We start from the raw sequence: 23,047 nt of genomic DNA, 5'->3' as shown, positions 1-23,047 counted from the left end.
TATTTGTATGTACATAGAAAGCAGCCACATACATTAGCCCAACTTGGTGAACACTATTCTACTCTTTAGTCCCCCAGAATTCAAGTCATTCCCACATGCAAAACACATTTACCCCCATTAAATCTTTAATCAATGCCACATCCAAAATCTCATCCTTTGACTCATTGGAATCAAATATGGATGAGACGTTAGACCTGTTCTACCCAGGGGCAAATTTCCTCTTCATCGGTTACCCTGTGAAATCTAGATTCAAGTGATCTGTTTCCAAAGTGCAGTGGGAGAACGGGCATAAGGTAGACATTTCCATGACAAATGGGAGAAATTAGAGGAAAAGAAGGCGCCAAGCAAGTCCAAAGCCCAGTAGAACAAATTACATTAACTCTCAAGGCTTGAAAATAATCCTCTGTTCCTTGGAAACATCTGGGCAATGGCTCTGGGTTTAAGCTCCTCCTCCCTGGCCCATTGGGATGGCAACTCTACTCCTTCAGTTTGGGCAGCCCCATTTTCCCAGCCCATATGAATGACAATCCCACACTCTTGACCCAGGCAAGAGTAGTCCCACACTCTTCTGCCCCTAGGTTATGACAGTCCTGCGACTTGAGCTTCGGGCAGCAGCCCAATTCCCCTAGCACCTTTAATGGCTGCCCCAAATTCTGGAGCTGAGTTGGTAGAGATCTGTCTTTTTGAAACTTAGAAGGCCTTGACCCCGCCCTTTGAAACTCAGCAAGCCACCCTTTGAAATCAAGGCAATCCTGCTTCCAGTGCTCCTCCTAGCAGTCTATTAGTCTCTGAGTTGCTTCAGGGGTGGTTCCTTTCTTTTCTTGGTGGACAAGATGCACCTCCTTTGGCTGCTTCTTATCTCTGGAATTCCAAGAGTGTTGCTTCCTTTTGCTCTTTCTCTGTTCCCTTCTGTCTAAGTTGATGCATATTCTGCTCTGATAGTTGGTTAGACCCATCAGTCACATGATTAATGCCTTTAACAAAGAATATTCTAGAACACATATCCTTAGTTTGTACACTAGAATTTTCCAAATCTTTTAAGTTTTGTTTTCATTTTGTACAGTTCATTTTTAAATACTTCTCTCATGTTTTACTAGAAGCAGCAAGGAGAAACCATGCAGCCCTTTTAAGATCTTTCTTAGAAATATCAACCAAATATCCAGGTTTATCACCTTCCGTAGTGGTTACGAATCGGGCTGCGAACCATAAGGTCAGCGGTTCGAAACTACCAGCTGCTCTGCAGGAGAAAGATGAGGCTTTCTACTCCTGTAAAGATTTATACCCTCGGAAACCCTGTACAGGGTCACGATGGGTCGGAACCGACTTGACGGCATTTAACAACAACAACAACAATCAAACACTTGAACATAGTTCAGGCAAGTTCTTTGCCACTGCATGAACAGGAAACTCTTCTTCATTGTGTAATCACATGTGTATTACTGTCTTTTAAAGCCTCACCAGAAGCACATTCAATATCCACATTTCTAGCAACATTCTGTTGCTGGTGCCATATGTATTCTTTGAGACAATAAAGGCTTTCCTATAGCTCTCCTCACTTTCTTCTGAGCCATCACTGAAATTGCCATTGGTGTCCATAATTCTGCCAACAAGGTCTTCATGGCAATCTAGGCTTTTACTGCTGGGCACCTTAAAACTCTTTCAGGACTTCTGGCCAAAATGGCAACCTCGCTATCCCTCTATAGCAAAGACCTGAAAAACTAAGTAAAACAAATACAGAACACGATCCTGGAACCCTGAGCATCAAGTGAAAGGATAAAGACGGAACACTAACTTGCATTGAACACTAACTTGGAGAAGAACCTGACTAGCAGCAGTGAAGAAAAGAAGTGCCATCCTAGGTCAGGACCAGAGACGACAACTTTGTGAGATTCACAGTAGGACATACAGTAATTATATAGACTTACCCATAGTGAAATAAGGTCCCAATTGGTGGCTGTACCAATGGGCTGTAGCCACCTTCACCTAGCAACCAAAGGAGCCTACCCATCCCTGCAGCCCCAACCAATGGGACCAAAGTACAAGCTTCCTTTTTCCTCTACCCAGCCCTAACTGCCACCCTCTTCTCCCACCACAAACTCTGCCAAGTTTTAGCAAGTTGCTTCAGCATGGTATTTACTGCTCACTCTGTCCCTCCTCCCTGCCAACCCAGTTGAGTAGAGGCAGACCATTGCTGTGTGATGACAGCTACTCACTTTCCCCTCATGCCCAACAACCCAGCCAAGCACTAGCAGACTGCCCAGATGCAGTGCCAGTTGCTCACCCATTCTTTTCACCCACTAATCCAGACAAGTAGTAGCAGATAAGTCATTTCCAACTCATAGTGACCCTGTATAGGGTTTCTGAGGAACATCTGGTGGGTTTGAACCACTAACCTTGTGCTTGGCAGTCCAGTGCTTATCCTACAGTGACATACCAGAACCCCAGACAAACATACAATTAACAAATCAGTAACATCTTAATGCTTTAAAATCAACAGACAGTATCAGATCACCTAAAGTAATAAAATAAGGTGGATACAGCAAGTGGCCAAAATAAAGAACTAGAAAACCTCTCTGAGTAAGAAATGATAAAGCAACTACCTGATAAGGAATTCAAAAGACTTACATAGGGCCCTCCAAATGACCAGCAAATTGCTCCTCAAATGCAATGGTGAAATTAGACATTTCCAGATAAACAGAAATTAAGGGATTTGTAAAAACCAGGCCAACCTTATATGAAATCCTAAATGGAGTCCTTTGGACAGAGAACCAACAATGTAAGACACCTGATATTAAGACACATGACAGTATCACCCAGAAAACAACACAGATAAAGAATTCATAAAAATATATAAAGCTATAAAACTAAAAATAGGGAATTGGAGACTTTAATCTGTAAACAATGGCAACTTCAAAACAAAAAGAGGGAATAAATGGCATAGTTAGAGAACTTACATATGGAGAGGAAGTTAAAGTGATATCAAGAAAAAATAGACTATTTTAAACTTAAGATTAAGTCAAAGCAAATTTCAGGGAGTCCTGGTATAGCGCTGTGGGCTAATGCGTCAGACTGCAAAGTTGTTTGAACTGCAAGGGTGATGGTTCAAGCTCACCAGCTGCTCCTTGGAAACCTTATACAGGGTCGCTACAGGATGGAATTGACTCAATGGCACTCAACAACAACATAAAGGAAAATTAATAAACCAACCATCTCACAAAAATAGAAAATTATAAAAGTTCAGTAAGTACAAAATCAGCAGCATCAAAGGAAATGGAAAAAAAAAAAATCCATGAACAAAAATAACTTAACACAGAAGAGTAAATGGAACAAAAAAGCATCAGCACCACACACATACACAAACAAAAACAACAACAAAATAATAGCAGTAAATTCTTAACTATCAATAATTACACATATTATAAATATTTTAAATGTGATAGTCAAGACATAGAGGATGGAAGAACAGATAGGAAACTATGACCCATCAATACACTGCTTACAAGAGATGCATCTTAGACATAAACATAAAAATAAACTAAAAATTTAAGGATGGAAAAAATGTATAAACAGCAACCAGAAAAGAACAGGAATGGCATTATTAGTCTTTGATAAAAAATAGACTTTCAGGCAAAACCAACATAAGAGACAAGGAAGGATGTTATGTAATGATTAAAGAGTCAATCCAGCAAGAAGGCATAACTATTAAATATCTATGGACCCAATGAAATAGTTCCAAAAAATACATAAAATAAACACTATCATAATTGAGAAAAATTAACAACTACACAATAATAGTGGTGGTGGTGGTTATATGCTGTGGAATCAGTTCACACAATTATAGTAGACTTTAGCACATCACTGTAAATGAAGGACAGAGCAACTCAACAGATACACAAGATTGACACAGTACAGTCAACCAACTGCATCTTATGGAAATATACAGAACATTCCAACCCAATAACAGCATAGTATATATTCTTTTCCAACACTCATTCATAAGTCTCCAGAACAGATCATATGTTAGGCCATAAAATAAACCTCAGTAAATTTTTTAAAACATTGAAATACTACAAAGTATCTTCTTAGATCACAATGCTATAAATTTATAAATAAACAGCAGCAAGAACAAGAAAAAAACAATTACATGGAAACTGAAGAACACCCTGCTTTAAAAACACTGGGTAGGTAATAGAAGAAATTAAAAATACTCTTAGGGACAAACAAAAATGAAAACACATTATGTCAAAACCTTTGGAACATAGCAAAAGCAGTACTCTGAAGGCAATTTGTAGCAATAAGACCATTCATCTAAAAAGAAGATAAAACCAAAATCAACACTTTAACCCAACAGTTAGAAACAGTGCAGCAAAATGAGCCTGTAAGCAGAAAAGAAATAATAAAGATTCTAGCAGAAATAAATGAAACAATAAAAGAATAGAAAGAATTAACACGATTAGAAGTTGGTTCTTTGAAGGGATTAATACCATCAACAAACCTCTGTTCAAAGTGACAAAGATAAAGAGGGAGAAGATAAAAATAAGACTAGAATGGGTGATGTCACAACAGAACCAACTGAAATAAGAGATAATATCAGAATAGTGTCCAGAACTGTACTCTAACAAATTTGAAAACCTAGAAGAAATGGACAAATTTCTAGAAACACACTACCAACCTAAACTAACACAGATTGAGGTACAAAATTAGAATAGACCTATAACTAAAGAAGAAATTGAAGAAGTCATGAAAAAAAACCTCCTTAAAACAACAAAAAAGCCCTATCCAGACAAAGTCACTAGAAAATTCTAACACACACATTCAGAGAAAAACTGATAACAATTCTAGAACATATAAAAGGATGGAATACTCTGTAATTCATTCTATGAAGCAAGCATAACCCTAAAACTACTAGAAAATGCTACTAGAAAATAAAATTATAGACTAATATTCCTCATGAACCTGGATACAAAAATTTTCAACAAAACCCTAGTCAATAGAATCCAATACAAAATTATAAAATAATAATACATCATGACCAAGTGGGATTCATACCAGGTATGCAAGGGTGATTCAACATTATGAAAATCAATCAACATACTCAACTATATAAAAAAAGAAAACAAAGGAAAAGAACCACATGGTCATGTCATTCATGCAGAAAAAGGATTTGATAAAATTTTACACACTTTTTTGACAAACACTCTCAAAAAGGTACGAATTGTTGTTTTTAAGCACTGTTGAGTCGATTCCAACACATAGCAACCCTGTGCGGGGTTTCTAAGGAATATAGCTGGTGGATTTGAACTGCCAACCTTGTGGTTAGCAGTCAGTGCTGATCATACAATTCATCCCAGGACTTCAAGATAAGAATAGAAGTGAAATTTAGGATGTATACACAAAACCATTATTATTTTCTATGGAGAGAACTGAAAGCCTTTTCCCTGAGAAAAGGAACCAGAAAAGGATGCCCTTTACTGCCACTCTTACTCACTATTGTATTGAAAATCCTAACTAGAGGAATAAGGCAAGAAAGATATCCAGACTGGTAAGGAATAAGTAAAACTATCCCTCTTTGCAGATGATATGATCCTATACATAAAAATCCCAGAGCTTCTAAAAGAAAGCTACTGTAATTGATAGGATTCATCAAAGATGCAGTGTACAAAATCAGCATACAAAAATCAGTTGGATTCCTTTACACTGCCAAAGAACTCTGAAAAGCAAATAGGAAAACAATGCCATCTACAGTAGCTTCCCCACCCCCAAAACATCATCTTTTTGGTAATAAACCTAAGTAGGAATGTGAAAGACTAATATAATAAAAACTACAAAACACTACTTACTGCAGGAAACCAAGAGACCCTTATAAATGGAGGAATATACCATGCTTATGGATAGGAAGACTTAGCATTGTGAAAATGTCAACACTATACCTTGAGATCTATAAATGTAATGTAATCATGATTCTGTAAACAGATAGAAAATCTAATCACCAACGTTATATGGAAAGGACAAAGACCCCAGATAAGCAAAACACTACTAAAGAAGAACAACAAAGTAGGAGACCTCACGCTTCCCAGTCTCAGAACGATGGTAGACAAAACAGACACAGGAACACAGTGGAGCATTAACAAATTGTTGTTGTTAAGTGCTGTTGAGTTTGTTCTGATTCATTGTGAATTTGTACAAGATTTCCAAGGAGCGGCTGATGGGTTTGAACTAGACCTTGCAGTTAGCAGTCCAGTGTTTATCCTACAGCACCACACCAAGACTCTATTAAAATCAACTAAATTTGGATTTCCTTTTGTTTGCAAGCATTCTGCTTATCAAAATAAACTCCAGGGTACCATTGGGGATCTCATGCAGACATGATAGTGGTAGTGGTGGTGGTGTTCCATGGAGTCAGTTTTGACTCATACAGACCCTACGTAGGGTTTCCCAGACTGTAAATCTTTACGGGAGCAGAAAGCCTCATCTTTCTTCCACAGAACAGCTGGTTGTTTTGAACTGCTGGCCTTTAGGTTAGCAGCCCTACTCATTACCACTATGCTACCAGAGACACCTTATTTCGAAATTATCCCTGTATTCTTTGAACCTTATAAAATGTGTTAAGTCTATGAAATGATTTCATCAAAGTGGTGCTGGCAAAACTACATATCCATTTTCAGAAAAATTAAACAGGATCCATGCCTCACACCATATACAAAAACTAAGTCAAATGGATCAAGATAGATATACGCAAAATCATGCTCATGTAAAACCTAAAACTATAAAGATCACGAAAGGAAAAAAAAGTAGGGGCACACATAGGAGCCCTAATTTAAGATCAATCAAACAGAACTAAAAAGGCACAAACAGCAGAAGATAAACGTGTGATTTTTGTTAAGTGCCATCGAGTTGGTTCTTACTCATGGTGACCCTATATAGGGTTTCCAAGGAGTGACTTGTGAGTTTGACCCCACCAACCTTGCATTTCAAACTGACTTTGTCCAAAGCATATCCTCCAGCCTCACCAGAACTCCAAAGGTAAACTGGGACTTCCTAAAAATTAAACACTTATGTGCATCAAAAGACTTCTCCAAAAGAGTAAAAAGGAGAACCTGAAGACTGGGAGATTTTTTTTTTTTTTTTCCAATAACATACAAGACAAGGACTAATATCTGCAATGTATAGAAAATTTTAACAAAAAGATAACCCAATTAAAAATGGGTAGATTAAAGCATCCAACTGATAAGAAGAGAGGGTATATGTACAAGAACACCCACACTTGCAGATAATACCCACCTGACCTGGCTTCAATGACTGGATGATCAGAACTCAACTAGAAGAAGAAAGAAGAGGAAAAAAAGAGGAATCTGATACAATTTGATGACCTTGGATGCAGTAGCTCAGAAGAGTGAACTCATCTTTACAGCAAGGATCATTCCCACCCCCTCCATATACAGAGTAGGCAGGGATGGGCAACTTAAACATTGGCTACCCAAAATGGCGTGGCTACAAAGGCAAGAAGTGACTGGCTCACAAGCTTTCAAGAGGGAGCCTAGATCCAGAGGGCATGGAGGAAGGTAGAATCTCCACTGAGTAGTATCCAATCTGTCTGGGTAGGGCTGATGAAACGGGTTGGGAATAGGTCTCTTGTGGTACTTTGGTGAATAATTGTTATTAGGACTGACTGTGAGGGTTGGAAATGTAAAGGTACACGTTTTGTAGCTAAAGGAGGGGAGTGATTGACTTTGCAGTCCAGAAGTAGCTTCTAGCATAGCTGGGACCATCAAGGGAGAGGAGTGGAGTGCCGGACCCTACCCAGAGAAACAGTGACTCCAGAGATGGAGGCATAGATGAGATAATGATGTGGAGAAATGGAGTGGCTGGGGACTCTAGATCAAGAGAGGGAGAGGGGCTGTGTGCTGATGACCGGGGGTCAGCCTTGCAGGGTATACCCTTTGGTTTATGGATGATGCATGGAGGGGACTGTAACCATGGCAAGAAAACAATATACGACAAGATCAATGTGAAGCTAATGTCCTCCCATGTAAACTATCACATAATTCACAATAAAACAATAAAAGATTACATGAACAGACATTTCACCAAAGATGGTATTCAGGCAGCCAACAAACTCATGAAAAAATGCTGTGATCATTCACAGTTGCTCTTAAGTAAGTGCCTTCAAGTAGGTTCCAACTCATAGTGATGCTGTACTGGATTTCCAAGGAGTGTCTGGTGGGTCTGATCCTCCAACCTTTCTGGATTGTTAGCAATCCAGTGCTTATCCTACAGCACTACACCAGGAGTCCAATTAGAGAGATGCACTTCAAAACAATGAGATATCATTGCACTCAGCATTAATAGCAAAGTTCAAAGAAAAACAGAAAATAGCAAATCCTAGTGAGAGTGTAGGGAGTTTGGAACGCTTATACACTGCTGGTGAGATTGTACAATGATACACCCACTGTGGAAAATGGTAAGGAATGTCCTTCAAAAATTAGAACAGAGATATAATATGATCTAACAATCCAACTACTAGGTGCATATCCTAGAGAAATAAGAGCTGGGACATGAATAGATATGTGCACTCTCGTGCGTATTCACAGTAGCAAAAAGAAGAAAACCCCCAAGTGCTCATCAACAGAGGAATGGATAAATACACTACGGTACATACACCCAATAGAATACTATGCAGCATTAAAAAATCATTGATGAGCCTTTGGTCACTGCAGCCACTGCATGAGTCTGCTTAGACTTCACAAGTGGCTTGCCTCCAGTGTTCTCCGCTGTGGTAAAAGGAAGACCTGGTTGGACCCCAGTGAGTCCAATGAAATTGCCAATGTCAACTCCTGTCAGAAAATCCAGAAATTGATCAAAGGTGGCCTTATGATCTGCAAGCCTGTTACTGTCCATTCTCGGATTCGATGCTAGACAGATGCCTTAGCTTGCCAGAAAGGCAGGCACATGAGCATAGGTAAGCAAAAGGGTACAGCCAGTGCTCAAATGCCCGAAAAGGTGACTTGGGTGGAGGAGGATGAGAGTTCTGTGCCACTGCTCAGAGATGCTATGAATCTAAGATTGACCACCACATGTACCCCAGCCTGTACCTGAAACTAAAAGGGAACATGTTTAAGAATGGGAGCAGTCTCTTGGAACACATCCACAAGCTGAAGGCAGACAAGACCCTCAAGAAGCTCCTGGCTGATCAGGCTGAGGACCCGAGGTTTAAGACTAAGGAAGCATGCAAGCGCTGTGATGAGAGGCTCTAGGACAAGAAAGAAGAGATTATCAAAACTGTGCCCAAGGAGGAAGAGACCAAGAAATAGTGCTCCTTTGCTCTTGTCTGTACATAGTGGCCTGGGCAATTATAGAGCTCAGTCATTCATTAAAATAAGCCTTTGTCTGCCTGTTACAAAAGAAAAATGAATCTGCAAAATATCTCACAACATGGATGAATTTGGAGGGCAAATTATGAATTATGCTGAGTGCAATAAGTCAATTACAAAAGGACAAATATTGCATGAGACTGTTGTTGTTAAGTGCTTCAAGTTGGTTCTGACTTGTAGTGACACTATTTAGGGTTTCTACAGTTATTTTAATCTTCTGTGGAGCAGCTGGCAGGCTTGAATCATGTACTTTGTAGTTTGCAGTCCAGTGCTTATTGTATGAGCCACCACATTCCATGTATGAAACTACTCTTATTAAAAGTCAAGAAAAGGTTTATGCACAGAAAGAAACATTCTTTGATGGTCAGTCACCTGGGATGGGAGGGTGAAGGAGGGAATTTCATTAGGTAATAGACGCGTGTTAACTTGGGTGAAGTGAGTGTATACAAAAAGGGGAAGCTTAGTACCAAGGAAAACACCGGGAGGCATACAAGAATAAAAGGCAACAATGGTAAATATGCAGCCTTTCAATAGCACTAATAGCAAACAGGCATTTACAAGTGAATACATATGTAAATGTGTAAGCTAAACCAGGTGTGTGGTACACACAGGAGCACACCCACAAGCATATGTGCATATGGCAGAGATTATTTCTACATAGGTATTTGTGTGTCCTACAAATGTGTCCAGGTGTATAATAGAGCATTACGAGGGGCAAAGTTATGCAAACTTAGCTATATCCAAACACATTGAGGGTCTGAGTCACTGGCCTTGAAGACTTAGCATCATGGTCTTGGGAGACCCCTAGTTCAATCAGCATAATGTAGTTCATTTTAACAAAATGTTCTACATCCTACTTTATTGAGTAGTGAGTAGGGTCTTATAAGCTTGTGAGTGACCATCTAAGATAGAACTATTGGTCTTTTCCCACTGGAGCAAAGAAGAGAGAAGAAATTCAGAGATTCAAGGAAATAAATAGTCCAAAGGACTGATGGATCACACAAACCACAGCCTCCTCTAGGCTGAGACGAAAATAACTTGATGGTGTCCAGCTACCAACAACTGTGATCAGGATCACAGTAGAAGGCCTGGACAGAATAGGATAAAAATGTAGAACAAAATTCAAAATCATAAAAACAAAACAAAACAGGCTTCCTAGTCTGATAGACTGCTGGAACCCTCAAGTCACCCTTCAAACCCAGCAGTCACCTCTCAGCCACACAATAGCCCAGTAAAGGAAAGAGTAGTACCTGTGAGGAACATGTTCCTCAGAATAATCAACCACATGTGATCCAAAGAGCAACATTTGTCCAAAAACCGAGTTCAGAAGTCAGGAAGGGGCAGGAAAGATGGACAAGTAGAAACAGGGAAGAGTCCTGTCACATTGAAATGATGACAACTGTTGAGACACAAAATGTGCTGCATAAATTGTTGAATGGAAAACTTATTTGCTCTGTAAACTTTCAATTCCAAAATCACTTTCACATTTCAAATATCTGTTCCAGCTGGTACAAAATTCTGTCTTAGTAGTCTAGTGTTGCCATACAGAAATACCACAAGTAGGAGGCTTTTAAAATTAGAAATGTATTCTCTCACAGTTTGTTGTTGGTATTGTTGTTGTTGTTAGGAGCCATTGAGTTGGTACCAACTAATAGTGACCCTATGCACAATAGAACAAAACATTGAATGGTCCTGCGCCAACCTCACAATCATTGTTGCATTTGAGCCCATCACTGCTGCCATTGTACCAATCCATCTCGGAGGCTAGAAGTCCAAACTCAGATTGCTGGTTCTAGGAGAAGCTGTCTCCCTGCCAACTCTGGAGGAAGATCCTGATCGCATTAAGCTTTTATTCTTGGCAATCTTTCTGTGGCTTGACATCTCTCTTCCACCTTTTCTGCTTGGTTAGTGGTTCCATTATCTCACAAGGGACTTACTGAAGACTCCCTACACTCCTCACACTTCATTAACATAGCCGAGACAACCCATTCTCCAATGGGATTATAACCACAGATATGTTAAGTGCAAAGAGGATCTGTAGCCAATGTATAATGGGAATGAAGAAAGGCCCTCACATGTAAGACCCATAGTGACCCTCTATAGGATTTCTGAGGAGCAGCTGGTGAACTTGAATCACCGACCTTGACATTCAAATCAATACTGCAGTCCAGCGCATTAACCCACAGCACCTCACCAGGACTCCATCCACAGGTATAGAAGTAAAGGGTTACAACACTTTTCTTGGAGGACACGATTCAGCCCCTAATAGTGAATATATTGGTTTCCTGCTGGTACTGTAACAAATTATGGAGCCCTGGCAGCATAGTAGATTATGAGAACTGCGTTGCTAACTATAAGGTCAGTAGTTCAAATCTGCCAGCTGCTACGAAAGGAAAAGATGAGGCTTTCTTCTCCCATAATGATTTACAGCCTTGGAAACCTTGTACAGGTTCACTGTGAGTCAGAAATGACTCCACAGCACACAACCACCCACTAATCACTATAGCAAATTGCCACAAACTTGCCAGCTTAAGACAACTCTTTCTATTGAAGAACCTGGTCTGTAACCCTGTAGCCAAGGCAGAAATGCTCTTTGGGGTCACTCAATACATTTCTAGCTGCTCTAAGGTCATGAGGGTTGCAAAGGGATCATGCGTGAAGGCTGCCAGATGGTTTAGTGCGTGGTGACTCTCCTGGCAATAGTGAGGAAAGTACAATGCCAGGAGACCCTGGAGGATTTGGAGAACCTTCTTTGTATCATCTTGATTTCGCCGTCATTCCTGGGCTTGCACTTCTATGGTTTTGATGAAATGACATTATCTGTTCTCAAAGTTCATGCCGAGTAATTACGTTCTTGCCAGCTGGTGGCTCACATCTTGCTTATGAGAGCAAAGCAGTTTAGCAGAGAGTTCCAGTTATTTCTGAAGCCTGTGTTTGCTAAGATGTGTTTGTGCAATACCTGTTCTGGCCGCTGAGCAGCACCTTGAGTAACTGCTGAGCCTCCTAAGAGCTGAGCTAGCCTCTCTCCCATCGTCCTCTTGCCCAGGTCACCACGGACCTGCGTCAGCGCTGCACCGATGGCCACACAGGGACCTCAGTCTCAGCCCCCATGGTGGCGGGCATCATCGCCTTGGCTTTAGAAGCAAAGTAAGTCCCACTCCTCTCCCTTCTTTTAGTGACTGATGCCCACAGTCTCCTGCCCTTTTCAGACCATATGGGGCTGGACACCTGCTTCTCATTCTGCAGTGCACACCAGTCCTGCTGAAAGCTTCCCTTGGCTAACTTTCATTGATAAATTGCTAATAAAATGTTGATGTTTTGTCTGTTGTAAGCCAAATGAGAACTCCCAAGTTGTTACTGTGTGGATGGGTCAAAGAAAATAAAAGTTAACTGTAAACTAGGCATAAAGGTCAAAGTAAATTCCACAACCTGGCCATTTGCTGTAGCCATTGGTCACAGCTGAAGTTTCAAATGTTTCATAAAGAATATTCAAATATTTAAGAAGCTTAGATACTTGTAATTATGTGTGTTTGCATGTTGATTTGCAGAAGGCAGGAGCACAGCTCAAATGCTACAAAAGAACAGCTGGATCATTTGCATTTGCAGGACATTGGCTTCTGTGTCCTGGGGCTTTTTTGAAAAGTCTAAATAATCAGTTACTTGTGTGGAAAGTTGCATTCACATATTTAATGATTCATTGTTCTGTATTTTTCCCATCCTGATTGGAAATATGCAAGGAATTCTGTTACTTAAAACTAAGCAGAAAACAAATCCTGCTTCATGCCACATTGCCTAAGTAACGTTAGCCTTGTGGCCACAAGGAAGCCCTGATAGTTACTCTCTTGGTGACTCAGGATTTACAGGTGGCCAAACCAGTTAACCTCTTTTGAAAACAGCTTATAGCATTGTAAACCTGTTGTTATTCTGAAGTGCCTTCTAGTCGGTATGGACTCACAGCAACCCCACATAGGGTTTCTGAGGCTTATTATATCTTTGCAGGAGCAGAAAGCCTCAACTTTCTTCAGCCAAGTAGCTGGTGGGCTTGAACCACAGACCTTGTGGTTTTCAGTCCAGGGCTTATCGTATGGAGTCACCACGTTCCCCTAGAAGTGGACACGTAAGGAACAAATTATATCCAGGGAGCCTCAAGGTCTAGTGTTACAGATTTGGAGATTGCAGTTAACACATCTCAGCGTTTAGCTAGCTGCTTATGTGTTCAGAGTTGCATTCTAGATCTGTCCACTTGTGGAAGGAAACTGGGTGGAGAAACTACCAGAAGATGCCAGGAGGGTCTGTAGCCAGTATGTAATGAGAATGAAGAAAGACCTTCATGTGTAAGAATTGTCAAAAACTGGTCCTATCATTTGGGGCAGTCTTGGGACTCCTTACCAATTTAAAAAAAAAGGCAAAAAAACACATTTTAAAACCATTTCTTAATTGTATTTTTCATACAATAATATTTGTGGTTTTATTGCTAGAGAAAAAAAAAAAAAGGATTTCCTCACAATGAAATGTGCCCTGTCTGTCCTAGTCAAAGCCCAGTCTCCATGGCCCATAAATTCCAAGCCTTCCTCCCTCACTCTGTGGGCCCCACTGACTCACGTACTGAGATCACACACTCACAGGTGGTGTAGCCACACATCTGTTCCGACTTAACCCTAAAGCCCATGCCCTTGACTGTTCCTTGACCAAGTGCAAGGCTTTTAGCTGCTCAGGGCTCCAGAATCCTCCTGTAGACATAAGGGTGGCCTGGAAGCTTGCAGTAAGGATGGTGAATTAGAAGACAATGGTGGTCAACCTGTATCAGGCAAAGGCCTGGGAATTGGATGGATGAAAGGAGGTTGGGAGATGGCAAGGAGGCCAGCTGGAAGTGTGCAGGGTCTGGTCAGACTGTGGTCCAAGCATTCCTCTGTGCACCGTAGCATCTTTTCATTATAGTGAAGAATGTTGTTATTGTGACCATGTGCCATTAAGTCAAATCCTGTTACCGAGAGTAGAAATACCCCTTAGGGTTTCCTTTCTGTCATCTTTATGGAAGCAGATCCTCAAGTCTTTTCTGGTGCAGAGTGATGCTGGGTTCTAACCAATGACCTTTCAGTCAACACCTGTGCACTTAGCCATTACCCCCTTGGAGCACATAGAATGGAGAATAGCTTCCTAGATATTTCATAAATATTTTCAAGAATGTTAAAAATCCCGTTCTTTATACTTCCAAACTTTCTTGTCCAAATGACAGCAAAGCTTGGCAACAAGAATTGGTTTTTAATGGTTGGCGATTTCAGGCCCTCCATTGTACTATTTTATTTCAAGATTTAATTGCTGGAAACTATCCTGTACAAAGAGGTTGTGAAAGAAGCCACTGCTAAGGAATGCAGCCAGGGGCCAAAGGGATCCACTCGAGTCCTGACTAGAGGGCAGCCTCCCCATGCGCCATCTCGGATGGGCACATATGGTTGTCACTGTCTGACCAGTCTAACATTGTATCATCACAGCAACCAGTTAACCTGGAGAGACGTCCAGCACCTACTGGTGAAGACATCCAGGCCAGCCCACCTGAAGGCAAACGACTGGAAAGTCAACGGCGCTGGTCACAAAGGTGCGGTGGTCTGGGAGGGACCGGCATGTCACCACACACTGCCTAGCCCTCAGGGACCTGGTAGAACCCATACTAAGGGGTAGTAGGAATCTACCCCCAAAAAAAGATCCCCAAATCATATTAGTTGTGTATCACCAGAATGCAGAAACTTAAGACAATTTCCCTGTTCAGCAACAGGAAAATAAATAAAATTTAAAGAATACAAAAATACCCTGAAGCCTTGCTTGAGCATTAAGAAAGAAACTGGAAGTCTTTAGAGTCCAGGTTTCCTGAGCTCCATGCCATTTGCCACTTACTGCTTACCAACCACATTTTTTAACTTAGAGAAATGTATCTTAAAAGGAAATTGTATTACACCTATTTACTCATGAGTCTGATGGTTAGTGATGTTGTTTCTAATGCACACGAAAACAAACCAGAATGATGAAAAGCAACATTTGCTTGTGTGCCACTTAAGGGCAGCTTCACTCTTTCCCTGAATAGTGCTGTGATGTTTAAAACTAGCTTTTAGTTCCTTGTGTGTGCAATGAAGATGTTGAGGTAGTTGTGTAAGGTACTTTCTAACTATAAAACTTCTGTCAGCAAGCTCCTGTGTTGTGAGAGTATCTCAATGGGTAGCTGTATCTGGGTATGATCCAGGCAGCAGGGCCCCCATCCCTAGTCCTGCTTGATGTAGACCCTTGTGCCATGAGATCAACCCTCAGTCATGTCTTACAGCCTGCCTACTCAAGCGTCCCTGGAACTGGTAGAAAAATGTGGTCAGTAACTATAGGTCTTTGCCACTGGTTCTGTTTGTTTGGCTTCTTACCGGAGATATTGAAGGAGATTTATCTTCATCCATGGTATGTTAGGGAGAGTATTTTTTCCCTTTTCTGAAGCCCAGATCCAACTATTTTGATCCCATACCTGAAACCAGTATTGTAAATTATAGGTCAAGTATTATTATAGTCAGTTCCAAAGGCCATTCCTTTTCACAGGGAGGCCATAGATGGGTCTAATGATCCTGTATATTGCAGGGATGGTGGTGGTGGTAGTGGGCTGTAACAAGAGCTGAGCTTCATTTCAGTTTTGGCCTAATTAAATAGGAAGATAGATTGTATCTGGTTCTTGACCCTGCTGATTAAATTCAACTTTGAAATTCTCCTGCTGTGGCCAAATTAAACATTGGATCAGGCAAGTTCACATGCATTCACTGTCTTTGCGTTAATGATGTGCTTTCTCCAAACATCCTGGGAATGCATCAGGAAAAGAAGATGGCAAAAAAGATAGACACAAACTTATTTTCTTGTGTATCTCATTCTCTGTGGTCTCATAGACCAAGAGGCTCTCAGGTTTTGTTTTTTCTATTCTATTTTAAGAATCAGGAATTGCAAGTGGCAAAAACTCCCTCTAATGTAAGGAAACCTGTCTGCATCTCCTAAAAGGCAGTGCAAGACCCTCTCCCCACCACTTATATGTTAGTGTCTCAGACTCTGGTGGTTTGCACGTGGCTGTGATGCTAGAAGCTCTGCCACAGGTATTTTAAATCCCAGCGTGGCACCCATCATGCACACGTTTCAGCTGAGCTTCCAGACTAAGGAAGGAGACCAACTAGTTCTGAAGGTGTAGCCACTGAAAACCTTATGCATTTGCAAATACCTTTTTAAAACAACATCATAGATGACTGTGCACGTGGACCTCACCTGATAAAATACACAGAAAACAAATTGACTACATCTGTGGAAAGAGACGGCAGGAAAGTGCCATATCATCAGCCAAAAGAAGGCCAGGGACAGATTGTGGAACAGACCATCAATTGTTAGGCTGATGCTGAAGAAAATGCAAATAAGTCTGTAGGAGCCCAATTATAACCTTGAACACATCCCAACTGAATTTAGAGAACATCTGAAGAACAGATTTAATGAATGACCAAAGATGAGAGAGCTGTGAGATGACATCAAGAACATCATACAAGAAGAAAGCAAAAGATCTTTAAGAAGATGACAAGAAAAGACCAGAATGGATGTCAGAAGAGACTCTGAAAATTGTTCTGTAGTGTAGAGATGCTAGAGCAAATAGGATAAATGAGGTAAAAAGCTGAACAGAAAATCCCGAAGGCCAGCTGACTTTGACTTGCAAAGACAAAGTCAAGCATTATAATGGACTGTGCAAAGACCCGGCATTAGAACTGAAAAGACTGAAGAAAAAATTCAAGTCTCCACTTGGAATATTGAAAAATTCTATGGGAAAATTTTTGAATGATTCAGAAAACATCAAGAGAATATGGAAGGAATATAGAGTCACGATACCAAAAAGAAACGGTCTATGTTTAACAATTTCAGTACGTACCATATGACCAAGAGTCAAGGATCCTAAAGGAGGAACACCAAGGTGCACTGAAGACACTGGCAAAGAACAAGGCTCTTGGAATTGATGGAAAAAAATTGAAATCTTTCAACAAACTAATGTGGCACTGGAGGCATCGATGTCAAGAAATCTGGAATACAGCTACTGACTGGAAAAGATTCATACTTGTGCCCATTGCAAAGAGAGGTGACCAGTGGAATGTGGAAATCACTGGACAGTATCATTAATATCATATGCAAGACAATTTTTGATAAGGATAATTAAAAAAATGGCTGCAACAGTACATCGATAGGGAACTGCCAGAGATTTAAGCCAAATTCAAACAAGGACATAGAACAAGGGCTATCATTGCTGCCATAAGATGGATCTTGGCTGAAAGCAGAGAATAACCAAAAGATGTTTAACTGTGCTTTAATGACTTTGCAAAAGCTTTCGACTTGTGTATCATGACAAGCTAACCTTGTTTAAAATACTTACTGATGAAGATCAATGACCACAGCCTTTACTATAGGTTGCAATGTAAAGAAAACAAAAATCCTTACCATTGAACTAATAAATAACACGATGATACATGGAGAAAAGATTGAAGCTGTCAAAGACTTCATTTTGCTTGCCTTCATTACATATAAACACTCATAGCAGCAGTCAAGAAATCAAAGGACATACTGCATTTGGCAAATCTGCGCAAGACCTTTTTAAAGTGTTCAAGAGCAAAGATGTCAGTTTGAGGACTAAAGAGTGCTTAACCCAACCCATGGCATTTTCAATGGCGTCATATGCATGTGAAAGTTAGACAATAAATAAGGAAGACCATAAAAAAATTGATGCAAAAATTAGAGGAGAATATTAAAAGGACCATGAACTTCCAGAAGAATTAACAGATCTGTGTTGGAAGAAGTACAACCAGAGTGCTCCTTGGAATCCAGCAAGGCCAGACTTTGTCTCTCATACTTTGGACATATCCTCAGGAGGAACTAGCCCCTAGAGAAGGCCATCATGCTTGGTAAAGTATAGGATCAGTTAAAAAGAGGAAGACCCCAATGAGATGGATCAGCACAGTGGTAGCAGTAATGGGCTGAAGTGTAGCAATGATTGGCACAGGACCTGGCAATGTTCTGTTATGCATAGTGTCACTATGAGTTGGAACCAACTTGATGGCACCTAACAACAAGACCCTCTCTGGTCAGTGGTGCTTTAGTGGTTGAGTTCTCACCTTCCATGCGGGAGCCCTGGATTCAGCTCCTGATAAATGCACCTCCTTGACGAGGACCGGCCTCGACAAAGGGGTTTGGTTCAAGAAGTTGGAAGATCTGGCGGTGACAGAGATAGAGAAAGAATACACACAAAGACGCAAAGAGAGAGAACACAAAACACCCCGAAACCAGAGTGGATGTGACACTGGCGGGCAGACCCTGGACTACCGGCATCATGGCCCCTGCAGGCAGTAAAGCACTGCCCTGCAAACCTTAACGCATGCCTTGCCAGCTGTAAAGCCTCGCATGCCAGTCGTAACGCATGCAGGCACGCGGGCTTCTGTCTGCGCCCCCGTTTTATTTCGGGGAGGAGCTTTACACAAAGGAAGGCAGGGTTTGTTAAGATGGGGTACAGAAGTGAAATGTGATTAATCGTTCAACACAGGACACAATGATTTACAGGAATCAAATTCTAGAACATACATCACAAATTGTCTTGATAATCTAACATCCTTAATTTTCCAGAAATTCAAGCAATTATTACATGGCACTTTTCAGGTTCGAATCCCAGGGCAGCAACTTGGTTTCTCAAGCCTAATTAACATACCTATAGCACCTAATCTCGGATGGGGGAAGGTGAAAAGGATTGGGAGGAGTCCCGCTGAGTCAGCTGCCTGGCTGAGATTTGCAAGAGAAAGCAAGATGCCTAGCTGAATGGTTTTGCACCTGGGGGCTATCTGAGAAGGCAGACACCTATTATTCTTAGGACAAAACCCCAGACTACACCTTGGGGAAACTTGGCTTTTGGAACTTCCCAGCAAACTTGTTTTTGGAGCTTTTTACAGTCTCGGCTTTAGGAGCAGTTTAATATTTGACCATGGGTATCAAGGGCTCATGTATTAAGTTAATATCAAACATAACTAAATAATTTGATAAAGAACAGTTTGGACAAGCTTGCCCCAGTGGCCAGAGTCTGTTCCTCAGAGAGATTTGTTCCCAGAACACCTTAAGCACTGCCAATATAGTGGAGACATTGAGAGAGACACATTAAAAAAACATTTTCTCAGAGGCTACAGTTACAGGGGTTCAAAGCATAGAGTGAATTAATAGGGCTAAAGAGAATTATACAGAGCTAGCCCCACAGTGAGTTCATAAAAGCCAATGAATCCGGGACGTCCGGAGGTTACTTCCTTGAGCCCACAGGGTCTCTGGCCAGCAAGTCTGAGTTCAGCCACGTGCTGGATTTTCGTCCATGACACTGGTCCTCAACACCCCAATACCTGCAGTCTGCAACACCTCCTGCACTGTCACTACCCATCAGTCAGTGGAGACTTAAGTGTCGCTATGATGTGGAATAGGTTCAGAAGAGTTTATAAACTATGACACTAGGAAGAAAGACCTGGTGATCTATTTGCTAAAACCCTATGGATTACAATGGTCCAGTCACAGCCAGTCATAGGGATCAAACTTGACTGGGCAAGGTTTCATTCTGTTGTGCATGAGATCTCCATGACCCAGGAGCTGACCCAATAGCAGCTAACCCTCTCCACACTTCTTCTCCTGACCCTTAGTCCTACAGGGAAGGAGTTTAGCTCAGAGAGAAAATACAGCAGCTTGGACAAGCAGCCCTTGGCACATTGGTCCTGCCAAGGAGTGCTCCCTCAGCAGAGGGTGTGAGAACTGTCAATAGGGTCTGCTGGTCCCTAAACTGGTGTGGGAGCACAACAGAGTGCGGAGCCCAGCCTTGCCCTCTTCCCGAAGAGAATAGAGGCAGGCCTGGTCTGAAGCCCCTGTCTTTCCAGTTAGCCATCTGTATGGCTTTGGCTTGGTGGATGCAGAAGCTCTTGTGATGGAAGCGAAGAAATGGAAAGCTGTCCCCTCCCAGCACAAATGCCTCGCCGCGGTGGACAGGAGGCCCAGGTAAGGTTTGGCTCCAGCACCCAAGGAGCTTGCGGACATCAACTGTTTGGACTTAGCTCTCCTAGAAGGTATGGGTGAAGAATTACACACAGGTTCCTGTACATATGCACATGATCATGTGTATGTATACATATGGCTGTGGGTGTACACATGTCTGCATGCTCTCTTAGGGATTATGCAGCTTGGAAAGGAATGTTTTCTTACTCCAGGACCCTCTTGAGACTTCTGCCCCATTTGCTGTAGATTGTTCCAGGATAGGGAGGTCAGTGCTCAGCCTGTCCCTGAACCTCGTGTTGAATTCTCATCCGCAGTCATGAGCATAGCCAGCCAACTAGGGATCTGCATGCCACACCCCATGGAAATGAGGAGGCGTGGCCATTGGGTAGGCTTTGAGGCCTGAGGTTTGAATCCAGGGCCTGCCAGGAGCATTAGCACCTGCCCTGCTCTGCCTCACTCCCATCGGCCCTCATGCACTTTCTTCTTTACTTTTGTTCTTGCTGTTGTTGTAAAGACAACAACAATAGATGTATTGTTAGGTGTCGTTGAGTCGGTTCCAACTCACAGTGACCTTGTACAGGGTTTCCAAGGAGTGGCTTGAAAGTGGGTTTGACTCCAAAACTGAAACTCAAAGGAACACATGAGCAGGCATGTACGCTTGTTGGTGACCACAAGAGGAGGAAGAGGGGGAAAGGCAGCAATGAAGAAATGTGCTGAGTTCAACCCCAGTCTATTGAATCCGGTTGACCTGGAGATGAGAGAGAGAAGAGGAAGGGCTGGTTGGTCCAAAGTGTGGTGAGGGATGAGGACACTTGAGCCCATGGACAAGGACTTACCCACAGAGAGCCAGAACTGAGAGTGAAGCATCCAGCTGATATGAAGTGAGGGGAGACACACAAGAACACCCAAACTTGCAGATAGTACCCATTTGACCTAGCCTCGATGGCTTGAAAATCATAACCTGAATAGTGAAAGATTAAAAAAAAAAATGATAAAGGAAATAAAGGTGAATTGCTACAATTTGATGAACTTGACCTATACCCATGGAGGTAGTAACTCTAAATACCAACAGAGATGGAAGGAGTCTTCACATGAAGTATCAGTGTACCTCTGTACATAGGGTAGATAGGGACGGGCAACTTAAACATTGGCTACCTAAAATGAGGGGGCAATGGAGACACAAAGTGACTGGCTTACAAGGTTTCAAGAGGGAGTTTAGTTTAAGAGTGTGTGGTGGAAGAAAGAGTCCTCACTGAACAGTTTTCATCTTGTCTAGATGAGTCTGGATAAAAGAAATGGGGATAATATTCTTATGATTCAATAGTGAGTAATTGTTATCATGACTAATTGCAACTGTCACAATAGTAAAGGTAGAAGTTTTGTAACAAAAACAGTGGATGGGATAGTTAATCTTATAGTCCAGAAACAAAGAACCCTAGGACCATGAAGGGAGAAGAGCACACGCAGAACGTGAGACGTTATCCAGAGAAGCAGTGACACCAGAGATGGAGGCAGAGATGGGGACATTGAGAGGAGCAGCTGAGGACCCTAGATTCATGGAAATAGAGGGACTGAAAGCTGGCAGCCAGGAGTCAGACTTGCAGAATGTGCCCTTTGGTGGTGTAAATTATTATATATGCCTGAGTGTTTTTTCAAAAAAACCCAAAAAGCTAAGCTAAAGTGAATATATATATATATATATATATATATATATATATTTCACTGTATGTGAGTATATCTTGATACATATATGGAGTCCTGGTGTGACATTGTAGGTTGTTATTGTTGTTATGTGCCATTAGGTCTGTTCTGACTCATAGCAACCCTGCACAGGGTTTCCCAGGCTGTAAATCTTTAAGGGAGCTGAAAGCATCATCTTTCTCCTGCAGAACAGTTGGTAGTTTCAAACTGCTGACCCTGGGGTTAGCAGCCCGATTCATAATCACTACGCTACCAGAGACTTAACTGCTAATCACAAAGGCAGAAGTTCAAACCCAGCAGTTACTTTTCAAAAACCATATACAGGGTTGCTGTGAATTAGAACCAACTTGATGACACCTAACAACAGCTGTGTATATACAGTTCTGGTGTGGTGCTGTAGAAGAAACACTGGACCACAAGGTTGGTTTGAATCGCAAGGCTGGCAGTTCAAACCCACCAGCCACTCCTTGGAAACCCTGTACAGGATCTGTATGAGTCAGAATGGACTCAATTGCACATAATCACAACAAGAACATATATTTAGTTCAGTGACATGGAGTCCATTCCGACTCATAGTGATCTTGTATAGGGTTCTGAGGAGCAGCTGGTGGGTTTGAACCGCTCACCTTGAGGATAGCAGTCTAGTGCTTATCTTACAGCACCACAGGACTATATGTATGTATATATGTTGTTATTGTCAATGGCACTTAACAACAAAAACAACATTGTTGTTATGTATCGTCGAGTTGGTTCCTACCCATAGCGACCCTGCACAGGGTTTCCAAGGCTGTAAATCTTTATGGGAGCAGAAAGCCTCGTCTTTCTCCCGTGGAGCAGCTGGTAGTTTTGAACTGCTGACCTTGCGGTTCACAGCCCAATTTGTAACCACCACGCTACCAGAGTGCTCTCTCTCTCTCTCTCTC

At 41.6% G+C, this 23,047-nt stretch overlaps 1 protein-coding gene and 1 pseudogene across 2 annotated transcripts in view; both read left to right on the top strand.

Moving 5' to 3' along the window:
• PCSK6 (proprotein convertase subtilisin/kexin type 6) overlaps window positions 1-23,047 on the top strand; it is a 358,296-nt gene that overhangs the window by 222,882 nt on the left and 112,367 nt on the right. For both annotated transcript variants that reach the window (XM_006874527.1, XM_006874526.1), the window contains exons 9-11: window positions 12,418-12,518; window positions 14,864-14,967; window positions 20,309-20,426. In XM_006874527.1, the coding sequence (XP_006874589.1) occupies window positions 12,418-12,518; window positions 14,864-14,967; window positions 20,309-20,426 (323 nt within the window). The remainder of the gene's footprint in view (window positions 1-12,417; window positions 12,519-14,863; window positions 14,968-20,308; window positions 20,427-23,047) is intronic.
• LOC102836538 lies at window positions 8,725-9,311 on the top strand (annotated as a pseudogene).

Source organism: Chrysochloris asiatica, unplaced genomic scaffold (assembly GCF_000296735.1).
Source record: "Chrysochloris asiatica unplaced genomic scaffold, ChrAsi1.0 scaffold00282, whole genome shotgun sequence".
Taxonomy (NCBI): domain Eukaryota; kingdom Metazoa; phylum Chordata; class Mammalia; order Afrosoricida; family Chrysochloridae; genus Chrysochloris; species Chrysochloris asiatica.
The sequence above is the reverse complement of the archived record's forward strand: the minus strand, read 5'-3'. Positions and strand labels throughout refer to the sequence as shown.